The sequence below is a fragment of the Spermophilus citellus genome, assembly GCF_964194105.1.
Source record: "Spermophilus citellus genome assembly, chromosome: 7".
In the NCBI taxonomy this organism is placed as follows: Eukaryota; Metazoa; Chordata; class Mammalia; order Rodentia; family Sciuridae; genus Spermophilus; species Spermophilus citellus.
In genome coordinates, this window is record NC_138188.1 from 37,125,341 (window position 1) to 37,138,120 (window position 12,780).

The window sequence follows — 12,780 nt, forward strand, 5'->3', positions numbered from 1 at the left end:
TGATTTGAAAATACTTTTTGTTGTTTATCTGTTGCTTATCCTTTATGCCACTCCCCAAACCATCATATATGGGAGAAAGACGGAGTCTGGCTGATGTGAATTGATGTTTTGCACAATTATGTGAATGTGGCTAAGTTCCTCAAACTTCCCGGGCCAGTGGTCTGATTATAATAAAATTGGGAAAAATAGCACCTGGTGTTGCAAGAATTAAAGGAGATATAGAATATATGACCCTTGTTGCCAAGTCTGGCACTAAGTAAGTGGGGATCCTTTAACTTGTGGATTACTTGGTCTAATTTTTTGCATCTGGGTTGGGGGTGTAGCTCAGTGGTAGATGGTTGGCCTCCAATGCATGAAGCCCTGGGTTCAATCCCCAGTACTGCCAAAACAACACCAGCAAAACACACACACAAAATCAAAACAAGCAAGCAAAACCCCCACCAATTTTCACATATGCAATAGTGCAATAAAAACAGACAGCACAACAGTGTTCTATACAAATGAGGTGGACCTGAAGCTCTTGTGTCATTCCTCAAGTGAACTAAATCAAGGTTGTGACTGGAATTTCAGAAATCTGTGAAATAAGATGAGGACATTTTTACATTTATCAAACATTGGGCGCAACCGACTGTTTCATATACATTTTCTCCTTTTCTTCTTATACGATGACCTTACCCATAAACATCATACGACTTAGTCAATTGCTCCAAAACACAGTGGCTAAATGAAGTACTCATTCATTATTTCTCATGAGTCAACTGGGCAGTTCTGATATGGACCAGAGTTGGCTGATCTTGACTGGGTTTGCTTATGTGTTTTTGATGGGTTGCTGGGTCATAGGGCACTAACCAGGTTAGAATGGCCATGACTGGCCAGGACACTTTGACTCCAAGTGGTTTCTTACCCTCCTACAGGTTTGTTTTGTTTTGTTTCTTCTCATGGCAATAGCAGGAGTCCAGGAAAGAAAGGAAAACATACATGCTACTGTCCCCTGGGCCAAAGTGAATCATATTTTGCCAAGCTCTGAGCAGGAGGGCACTTCTACTGGAAATAGATGCATGAACAAATGGGGCCAGTAGGGCACTTTCACTGTTATAATAAGCATTTTTCTTCCTTAGGATTGTAGGCAAGGAGATGGAGGCTTGCAAAGTCATCCTGTTGGTCAGGGGCCTGCCCCCGGTGTTTCTTTTTGCTGTCTTCTTTCCCAGTGACCTCCTACTTGGAGATGTTTTCTAATCAGTTTTATCTCCCCAATCTTTCTCATGCATGAACTTGAAATTTCATGTAAAATACTTGGGATCAACCAAGTGATCTTAACAATACCAAGTATAATGACCTCATGGGACAGCGAAGGTAAATAGGTAAGGTAGGTCTTACTACTTAGAGAAAATCAAGACAGAACAGATATGTAGATGGATGTAGTTTAAATGGAAGGAAATGAGTTAACATTTATATTTATCCTCGGCATGCTGGCTTCCCTGATTTTGCCTGGGTCAGCTTGCACCTTTCTATGACACTCTTCCTGGAATTTGATACTCAAATCTAACAAATGCCAGGTCTTGGTGTGTGGTGTTGGCCTGAGACGCTTCCTAACTTGTTGTTCCTAACAGGTGCTGATTTGTGCCTTAAAGAGGACCTGCAGTGAAGAGTGCAGCCTGGTCAGAGCCCCATGCACTTGAGGAGTCAAGGCTGTCCTCAAGCATCTCTTGGGTGATGGAAATGATAAGAGATTTGACTATCAGTGCTCTGCCAGAGGGGTGCAGGAGGGCTGAGTAACACAGGGCTGTTAATAGATTTTATAGCTTTGTTGAGTACCCCAAACTTTACTTGTTAATTATAAGATGTGGTTTAGTCACTGTTGCAATATGTACATTGTGTTAATTGATTTGTATAGGCTCATACCAAGAAACTTAAAGAATATGAAGGACTATAACTCTTACAAAGGGCTGTAATCACTTTACTAACTTTTCTTTCTCCCTCTTCAGGGAGAAAGGCTTTGAGGCCCTCCAGTGCCCAGTCCAGTGTTCCCTGGAAGAGTGATACAACCTGTCTAGGTGTCCAGAAAATGTCTTGAATCAATGAATAAATAAATGATTTTGTTTGCTTCCATATTTCCCTACCTACTTTATTTCCAAAGTACTTCTTATGGACCTTGAATGGTGGCATGTATGGAAATAGGGTTGGGGTTTCTTCTGAGCCATTGGTTAATGTTTATTAAGTACCTTTGGGATCCTATAGAGTCCTACGTGTGGTTGAGGATGTCCAGGTTGTGTATGCTCCCTGTGCTCAGGGATCTGACAGTTCTACCTAGAATGTGTTTTATAAGGCATGAGGTCAGGTGGTCTGCTTAGAGATCCAGAGTGACAACATAAAGTGATAACTTCTTGCAGAGAAGTTTAAATGTGATCCGCACTGCAGACCTAAGTTTGTCTTTTCTGATTCAGCGAGTTCATCAGCTTCTGAGAACCACTGCTGCTCCTGCTTCTCCGAGTGGTACAGAGCCCGAAAGCTGCCACCCAGGTCCAAGGCGATCGACCCTGCAAGTCCAAGCAGCAGTTAAGTTTTTCGGTTCTGGTGTGCGGCTGGCGCCCTCCCCAGATCAGGCAGCGTAGAGCGTCCAGAGACCCAGCCAAGGGCAGGACCCGCAGCGACGCCCGCCGCCCGCCGGGCCACTCCGCCCAGATGTCAATTCAAAAGGGATGGCAGGGCAGGGCCCCTGGGCCCCTGGGCCTCTGCAGGCGACCCCCAGGCGCCAGGCAATCACTTTCTAGGGGAGCCCATCATTCCTGGCAGCAGCTGTTTGGAGAACCTGACTGGGGACGCCGAGCCAGAGGGCTCCGGGGAGTAGCCCACCAGAGTCTTTTGGGTGCTGGCTCCTGACGGAGGCAGGAGAACGCGAGTGCCCCGCGTGGGGTCCGCGGGAGGAAAGTTGGGGGCCAAAGCCGCCAGGCTGGGAGCGCGGAACCCAGGGCCTGTGTCCGCGTCTTATGAATATGCACGAGCCACCTCCCTCCCTCCGTGACGTCACGGGCCGTCCCGGGGTGAGCACCAGAACCGCTCCGGGTCCGCGCCAGTGAGCGCGGCTGCTGCTGGCGAGAGAGCGGCGCGGCGGAGGGCACCGGAGGCCGAGCGCGGCGGCGGCGGCGGCGGCGGCGGCGGCGCCTGAAGCGCACCCAGTGGGCACCGCGAGGCGGCCTGCGACGCGGCGGACACCGGGAGGCGAGAGCGGGCGCGGGCAGTAGGCGGCGGCGGCAGCTTGCTGGCGGCATCGGCGGCGAGGATGCTGCCTGGGAGGCTGTGCTGGGTGCCGCTCCTGCTGGCGCTGGGCGTGGGGAGCGGCAGCGGCAACGGCAGCAGCGGGGGCAGCCGGCGGCGCCGCCTCCTCGCGGCTAAAGGTGGGTGCTGGGGAAGTTTTCTCCTCTCCTAGCAGGGAGGCTGGGCAGGCTTGAAGGTGCAAACGGCGGGGACCCGGCTCCTGCTGGATTTGCCCACGGTCCTTTACCGCAGCTTCTCCGGCTTCTGTGCGCCCGCAATTCCCGAAGTCAGCGCCCTATGCAGCGGACCAGGGAGGTTCCGCCCGCCCGCGGGCGCCGACCCCATCCCTGGGCGGGGTCTCGAGGCCAAGGAGCAGGCGAGGTCTGGGGAGTCCAGACAACTTTGGGGGCGGTCTGTGCCAGGGTGGGAGCGTCGCGGGCTCCGGCCCAGGGATGGCTTCAGCAGAGAGCTGGCGCTGCCGCGGGGAGAAGCAGGTGTCTGCTCCTGCCCCGGGGGAAGGATTGGCGGCGGTGTCTTTAAAGGAAGCTGAGCCGTGACTGGTCTCCGAGGTCGAGGATGGAGTGGAAACTTGGAGGCTCCAGGGAAGGCCCCGTGGCACTCCGCGTGGTCCCCCAGGGCGGCCCTGGCTCCCCTGGGAATGCGCGCCCTCCGGGTGGGCGGCAGAGTCCCGAAGAAGTGCGCGATGTGATGCTCCCCAGTTTCTCCGACTCTGCTAGGGCTCCCCAGGTCCGAGGCGCCGAATCTGGTACCCCTTCCTCGCTCATCCAGTTGTTCTGAAGATGTTGACCTCCCCACCTCTTCCGCCCGGAAGGAAGCTGGAGCCCGGTGAACGCCTGGAGATGTCAGGCGAGCCTGGGAGCTGGCGAGCCCTGGACTTTGCTGCTTCGGAGCAGCGGGTAGGGGCGCCGGGAGGGCGGGTCTGAAACTGAAGGTCACGTGCTCGAAGGCAGTGTGGAGGCATCAGAAAAGCAGGGCCGCATGAGGGTGGGTGCAGGTGGGCGCAGGGGAGGCTGTGGCAGATCCAGGCTAGAGCGCTCAGCTTAATGATAACTTGTTGATTCTCTGCGCTGTCGACAAGGGCGTGAGTTTGGTTTGCGGGCTGTGGCCAAATTTGCCCGTTGACAAAGAAGAGGGTACATGACCCTTTGGAATCTTGCCTGGCGGTCACCTTAGGGCGGAGGGCTTTGCACCAGTTGGAAAAGAGGCTCTCTATTAGAGACAGCCTGATCTAGAGGCTGGCTTTGAACTGTAGTGTACCAGTGGCTCAGAGAAGGGAATGCGTATCAGGTGGATTTACTCTTGGCGGATGGAGAGATCCAGAGGCAGACGTTGCGCCTTGTCTGAGCTTTGGGAACTGCTTCTCCTATAACTTGAGAGTAATGAATTTGAAAATAGGAGAGTTTCTGTTTATTTGTAATCTTTAAATTTTTATGACATAATTTCGAAAAAAAAAAAAGCTTATTAGCAGGCTCCCTATTTCTTTCTAACCCTCCCCCGCCTTCCCTGTGTATCTTTGACAGTTTCTCTTCTGCAAAGACAAACTCATTCCGGAAAAGTGAAACGTCTTAAACATAGGTAAAGGTGACACTGAGATAAAGGAATCAAGCTAAGAGACTGTTTCTGTGAAAACAAGAATAATAAAAGAAAGAACTTCCCAACCCTTTGCCTTGGTTCCTTAGTATAGATACTTTGTTAAGCAGGCAAATTACATTCCGAGGGGAAGATTTTTCTATTTCTTTGTAGCAGAGCAAGTGACATATTTATAAGCAGATGTCTACAAACAGGGGAGGAGGTTCACAGCAAGTGAAAATCAGGGAAGAAGTCATTTGGGAAGAAAACCTGGTGTGCATAACACATTGCTGAGTTCTCATGTCAGGGTGGAAAGATGAGAGAGCGAGGAAGAGAAAAATAAGGCTATCAGTGATTCACTTTATGTGAATAATTATGTGCATTTTAACCAACATCCTTCATCTTCCCCACTTAGATCATATCCATTTCATGGTTAAAACCAGTCATTTGTCTTCCGAGTATAAAAAGTTTATAGATCCTCTGAAGTGAATCCCCCTTGTTTCCGCTTCTTTCCCCTTACAACCACTGGGGGGCGGCAAAGAGCACCATTTGCTGCCTTTTTTGGAGACAAATGTGTAATATTTGATCACAGCAGAGACATTTATTATGACACTTTAGTTTGTATTTACAGGACCGACTTTCTTCATTACAATGCACTTGCAGTTTATGTTTTCTAATCACATAATCTCTGAAGAACGTTTGAGTTTAGTAAACACTATATGCTTTCGGTATGATGCACCCTGCCTCTGATTTTTTGCCATTTTTAAGCTGCATGTTGTTATTTCCATAACCAAAAAAGAGAAGAATCAGGAAGCTTGTGAAGAAGATTGAACAAAAAAAAATTCTCTTTCTTGTTCCATACACTTTTGTATCTATTGTGGGAGAAAATCGGGAGGGTGACAAGGAGCTGTCTGGCAGAGTTGATGTGCTCTCTGGACAATGTCTGGAAGTGTGTGCTCCCAGCTTTGGGCTGGTGTGGGATGCCTGTGTCTGTGGGGTGCAATATGCCTTCCTTGTTTCTTGATGTTGGAGACCAAATAGCTAATCCCCAGGAACAGTGTGAGGTTTTCACAGAATCTCTGCACTTTCAGTGCAATTTCAGAAATCATATAGTGTCTGGGCAGTTACAACCCTTTCCCTCCACCCTTCTCTATCTTGTCTATCAAAAAAGAAAAACTCTTATTGGATTCCATGAAGAGACCAGATTACTTACCATGTGTTCTATGAAAAAAGCTGGGGAGGGATTTTTGGACCCAGGGAGTCTCTGGGACAGAGAAAGACATGTCTTGCCCAAGGGAAAGAAGACAGTACAATCTAGATATGCATGTGAAGGTTTGTGGTAAATCTGGCAAAATGTTGTGGGTCTCACCATCTCAAGGACCACTAGGTACACAGTCCCCTTTCAGTGCCCAGCATCCAAGCATAGAAGTCAGTGATTGGGGTGCTCACCTGTGTGCCCAGAGCCTGGACCAGGGCTCTGGAAATTTCTGAGCAGATAGCTGAAGATCATCATTATTCCACCCCTACCTGTTTTGGAGGAGTTTTTGACCCACTAGTGAGATAAGATTTTTATATAGAAATTTTAAGCAAATGGCAAAAAGACAGAATTTGTCCAAAGTGTAATACTAACTGAGTGTTAGGAACATAGGCAAGAGACATGGGGCTGGGGAGACAGAGCTTGCCTGTGTGGAGAGCACAGAGCAGAATTCTAATAATAATAGTGCAGTTGTAATTGTAGCCTTTGGAGCCCCTTTTTAGCATGTAAACAGGTGCTTTGCTAATCCGCGAGCTGTCCTGAACTCTGACAGCACATGCACAGCCTGTCTTAGCCCGTTTTACACATAAGAAAGTGAGTCTGAGAGAGGTCACGTGACTTGCCAAGACCTTCAGCAAGAGAGTGTGGCTCTGGGGTCAGAATATAAAGGGTTGCCACACCCATGCCTTATTTGCCAGAGGTTCTTCCCTTTGGATTTGAAAAACAGGTTTAGGGATCACCAGAAACTGAGCTGTTTGTGTGTCTGAATTACCCAGGAGACTTTGAGGGTCCAGGTTGCGGTATTAAAGGGGCTACAGGTGAATGAGACGAGTGGGCCTCCCTTTCACCTGTGGAAACCAGGGTGCTTGCTCAGAGCAGTGGCCTCATCCTCCTTCCCACAGATTCAAAGCCTTTCTTGAATATTCCAGTCTGCACATGGTAGAACTTCCTGCAGGGGCAAAGACGTTATGGAATTGTGTGATGAATTTTCCTTAATCATCTTGAGCAAGTAGCAGGTGCCTCCTTGGGACATGACAGAGCTTTTTTCCCTGCCTGCAACAGAAATGCCAGAAAGCCTTCAGCAATATATCAGAGCATCTGTCAGAGTCATCCTGAATCACCCGTGGTTCCTGGACCAGATTGTGCTTCATCCTTGCCCTGAACCCTTTGGCCTTCTGGCTAGAAGGTCATCTTCCTCAGCTTCATTTCCATGGTTACTCAAAATGTGGCCAGACGTGGACTTGGCCGTCCTTAGGAACATTCCCAGGCTGGCCACCCAGGAAAAACTGGCTGTCCCTCTGCCTGCCTGTGTTTCCTTGTCCAATTCCTGCACTGCTGTTTTCTGAGCCCTTAGAGCTGGAGCATCATCCTGGCTCTTGCCGCGTGTCCAGGCCTGACCTTGAGACATGAGATGAGCAGTCAATGGTGTTTGGCTTAGTGAATGCACCTGTTTGTTATTCAGGGCATTATAATTTCTTATCCTAGGCATTTAAGACTTTTCTCCCCACCTGTATGAAGTAAAATTTTGGCTTAATTGCTTGAGAAATCTGAGTTCCAGTCCAGGCCCTATCCCTTGCCCATAGATATCTTGGGCAAGTTAGTTAACCCTTTTGAGGCTCAGTTTCCTCATCTGTAAAATAGAGTTACAGAAATCTACTTGTGAGTTTGTCAGAATAGTGCTTAGAAAGCACTTCGATTTATTTTGTGGTATACAAAAGGCACTAACTATTGGGAGGCTGAGGCAGGAGGATTGTGAGTTCACAGCCAGCTTCAGCAAAAGTGAGGTGCTAAGCAACTCAGTGAGGCCTTGTCTCTAAATAAAATACAAAATAGGGATGGGGATGTGGCTCAGTGGTTGAGTGCCCCTGAGTTCAATCCTTGGCTACCCCTCTGCCAAAAAAGGGCACTAACTCTACAATGATTGTAATTACTGGTAGCTTAAACATGTGTCTAATGTAGGTGACTTAGTGAAATTCCATGTTTCTAATCTCTTAGCAATTCAGCACCTCTGTTCATACTTTCTCCTGATTCAAACTCTGTTCCATTTCTCTGCTTTTTGGTCTGTCTTCTTGCTCTTTCTCTCAGTGTGTGGATGTGCATGTGTGATATCATATAAAAGTATAAATGCACATGTACACATGTGTGCATGAAAGCCTCTTCTTCTTCTCTGATCTGTGAATGCCTTTGAAGCCAGATCCCCCATTTATCACCTCAAACTTCCTGGAGCTTAATGCAGGGTCAGCACTGAGGAAGGATCAGCTGTTGTTGGCTATGTAAACAAATATACAAATGTAATTCCATGTGCAGACCAGGGTGTGAGAGGTTCTGGTCCTTGGAGGAAGAGCTGATATTGTGTGATTTGGGGTGTAAAGAAATATTTCCTACCCAGTTAATGCTTTCCTTCCAGCTCTGCTGTCCCAGAAAGTAGAGAAGCATTCTGTTTATGACCTTTATAGTGTTTGCAATTATGCATGTTTACATAGACAGGGATAATCCAAACTAGGACACCCAAATAAAGGACTGAGACAGATCATTTATTTTATCATTTGCTTTGTATCCCACCAGTATTGGGCCCTGTGGAAATGGTTCCCTTGGAAAGTCAGATTTTGAGGACGGACTGTGGAGACGACTGAACTTGGGGAAGAGTGTCAAGCTGAAGACACTGGTGCTATTTTAGCACAAAGTATCGCACTGCAAACTGTGGGGAAGAAACATGCAGAGGCAGGAGGGGGCAGTGGTCAGAGAGGAGTCAGGCTCATGAGCTCTGCTTGTTAGCCTTTCAGCCAATGGCTATTTTTTACTTCCTTCTATTCTCTCTGAGGGGAACAAAATATTAAAGTAAGTTCCAGATATCAAAGAGTTCACCCTCTGCCTATGGCAAACCTCACACATGACTGAACCATTACAGAACTTAGTAGTTTATAGGAAAATGGTAGATCTTGCAGACCTCAAAAGGTCTTGTAAGAATGACATTGATGGGGCTGGGGATATAGCTCAGTTGGTGGAGAGCTTGCCTGGCATGCACAAGGCCCTGGGTTCAATCCCCAGCAACCTACAAACACACACACACACACACACATACACACGACATTGGCAAGGTAATGAGAGGTCCGGGGAGGCTTTATGGAGGAAATGAAAGGAATCTTGATGGATGAGTAGGCATTGGGTGAGCAGCTGGCCATGGGGCAGGACTGATGAATGCCAGATAGAGTGCCCATGATTGGCACACAGGTGCCAGTGAGGGAGACTCAGCCAGCATAGAATATATTCTGCATACAGACTCCAGAGCTAACGAAATGGCAAAAGTTATTGAAGGCATACCCTGTCCCGGGGAACCATTTCGAAGCACTTTCCATGTCAGTTGGTTTGGTCATCACAACAACTCTGAGGAGGCAAAGCTATTCCCCCATTCTTAAAGAAGAGGAAACTGAGGTCCCAGCTACCTACTCAATACCTCACAGCTCCAAGGTGGCGGAACACTGTGATCACATGGATTTCCCCCCCACAGGGGGTGACCTACTGGAGTGACTTGCTGTGTGCCTTGGGGAGGCTCTGAGTGGATCAGAGAGGCTCGGTAGGCTCCGAGGGTATCACTTCCCTATCTGATAATATTTGTGTGAGTTTCATGTCAAAACTGCTGTGAGAGTCCATTTCTCTGGTAGCCTCACTGTCTGATTCACTCCTTGATTCAGAGTGAGCAGGGTCTGTCTCTTCCGGTGAAGTCCTCCCTGCTTCCTATCATGCCTGGCCTCAAGCAGAGGAGGCAGCTGACTGCACTGATGCGTTTGAAGGAGTGTCCTGTAGCAGAAGACTGCCCCAGCTGGCTGGCCTGTGTGTCCTCGGTTCTGTTACGGCTCTTCATTTGGATCACACCTTGCCCTCTTCTGACTCTTTCTGAACCACGCAGGTTAATGGAGGATACCACACCACATATTTCCAAGTAGGTTAGACGGTTGGACACTGGAAGCTGAAGAGAGGATGCTGATGGGGGTGTCCAGAAAGGCAAAACAGGGGGAGGTTTTTCAGAAAGAGAAGCAGGTGTCTGACTGTGACAGCTAGCTTGACTGTTCATCTTAGAGCAAGAGTTCATGCATGTCAGTTGCATTTTTCACAAAGACTCATTTCACAGGTCTGTGAGTGGACATCACAGGACCCACAACAGCCGAGCCAAGAATATATCAAGGGGTCAGACAGACTGATTGTAGCTGGTTGTAATCCAGGGACAGGGTACTGGCATGACAAGCCAGGTAACTTCTTACATGAAGCCATTTGTCTCATTGCTTAGAATATTTTCTAATTCTTGGAGCAGATGTCTTATCTCTAATACCTCCTCAGGACCTTGCTTGTCCCCAGCCCAGAGCACCCTCTGGTCCCATCCATCCTCCCCAGGAGCATCATTGGCCCTGACAAGAAATTTTTCTCCTTGTTCACTTTAAGCCCATTTTACCCACCTCAGGCTCACTCACTGCCCCTGTTGGGGTGCTCCAGGGTACGACGCCCAGCCCCCTGTATCCTAACTCTCATCACCCCTCTGAGAATCTGCTGCTTGTCTCTGTTTGGGCAAAAGGAATCCTCTAGCTTATTTATCTTTGTACATCCATCATCTCCTTTCCTTCATCATATCCACCTGTTTCTATCAGGAAAGATCTAGAACTCTTCCTCTATGAATGCCAGTTCTGCCTGGCCTACAAGAAATTCCATTCACCATGAATTCCATCCTCACGAACCATTCAGGGATCTGAACTGGTCCCGGGATTATGGAGTTTCTCAAGCTTCCATCCTGCCCAGGTTACTCCTTGTTATGAGCATTGTTCAAACTGCATGGCTCTTTGAGGTCCTGGGATCCTATTTCCACAGGCTCTGGGGTCTTCACTATTAGCACCTGGAGTTATAGTCTCTTGCCACAGTTCATCGTCATGGTCGCAGAAGTACTGTCACCAGTTCCTGTCCCTTCTCATAGTTTAGATGGGTTCCCCAGAGCCTCTCATTTCTTCCACCTTCCCCTTTTCTCTATCATGACCTTAGTAAGGAGCTCCGTCATTCCCAGAGCAAAGGCCAGGACAGGAGGTGTGTGCAGGGACCTTCTGTCTTTGCCCCGATGCTCAAACCCCTACTGGAGCAAGAATGCACAGGACCCTACAGCCTTCTTAAAACTAGCCGCTGCATCCTGCTGACCACCCCCACAGAAGCTCCAGTGCTCGAAGATAGATTCCAAGCTTGCCAAGCTGGCATTAAAGATAGGTTTCACCCCTGTCTTCCTCTCAGTGAGCATTCCAGAAATTTCCAAATGGTAAATGGCTTCATCTTTCAAGAATTTACTACGTGCCAAGCCCTGTTCTGAGTTCTCTGTAGATGTCAACTCTTAGAACTCTGGTAGCCAAACAATAAGGTGTAAACCCTTACTGTGCCCACTTTTCAAGTGAGGAAACTGAGGCAAAGAAGGCTAAGCTACTTGTCCAGTTCACCCGGCTAGTCAAACAGTAGAGCCAGGAATTGAATCCACAGTCTAGTTTCAGAGTCCCCTCTCTGATCTCGCCATGTGAAAGAGTTTTAAAATAACACCGATGCCTGAGCCCTGAGTGCTGTAGGGCAGGATCCGGGATTTTGTGCCAAGCTCAATCTCTCTGATGTTCTTGAGGTTCAGGCAAGATGGAGAGATGCCCCCTGTGCTGTTCTGCTTCTCCTGATGTTGCTATTCCTGCAGGGAGAGGGACTTGTTCCTCTGTATTGCCCCCGCCCCTTGTTTGTCCACCCCTTCAGGTACTTTTTGCCTTCCTGTCTGCCCAGTGGACTAGGAGCCCCTGCAGTGGAACGTGTCCTGCTTTGGTCGCCTTTGTGCAACCAGTGCCCAGGACTGTCTGAGGCCCAGGATGGATGCTTGGTGCTAAGGAGGTGACTGTGTGTAAGGGTGCTGCCACTCACCCTGTAGGACGACTCTGCCCATGTATGTTTTTCTCCAGGTCCTGGCCAATTCCTGCCTTTGGTCACAGGGAGAAGCTACCCTTCTGCCCTCCCCCTTTAGTGATCTGACTATCCACCCACACCCACTTGCAACATTCACTTTGGGTCTAAAATGCTCAGTTCAACAGATGAATTAGGAGAACAGTAGCTGCATCAAAGTGTGTGAAGGAGGCAGGTTCTGCACGTGCCGCTGGAATTGGCACCTGGAGAGGCTGCAGATGGTTCTCTGAGAATGCTCCATTGACTACAATTTTGACTTTTTCCTTTGGAATCAGTGCATTCAATTGTCATGAAAAAATTGTCATTTTTTTTTTTAAAAAGCACATCATTTTTGTACTTCTGTCACTTTGTATGTTCATGCTATCTATTGTACTGTGTGGTTAAATACATTTGCATCCTCAGTGAAATGTGACTAGGAAATCCTGTGGAGTGTTAAGGAAAAGCCAAGGTTCCCCCCGCAACCCCCGGGGCCTGGATCCACTGATTGGCTGTGAGGTTTAAGCAAATCACTCAGTCCCTCTGGACTGGGGCTTTTTTCACAGATAGGAAGGATCCCAGGGTATCTGCCTGCTTCCTTTTAGAAGTTTCCAAATGCAAGACGCTCTGAACACCCTTTGAAGATACGAAGTGCCTAACAAAATAAAGGGATCAGACTTAAGAAATTTGTTTGGAGACTTTGGGACTCCAACCCCCCAAACGAAACCTTACATCTTTCTTTA

General features: G+C 48.4%; 1 protein-coding gene across 1 annotated transcript in view; it reads left to right on the forward strand.

The window, feature by feature from the left end:
* The first annotated feature begins 3,072 nt into the window (after positions 1 to 3,072).
* CLSTN2 (calsyntenin 2) overlaps positions 3,073 to 12,780 on the forward strand; it is a 573,838-nt gene continuing 564,130 nt past the window's right edge. The window contains exon 1 of the mRNA XM_081302788.1: positions 3,073 to 3,395. Coding sequence (XP_081158914.1) covers positions 3,281 to 3,395 — 115 coding nt within the window. The 5' untranslated portion in view covers positions 3,073 to 3,280. The remainder of the gene's footprint in view (positions 3,396 to 12,780) is intronic.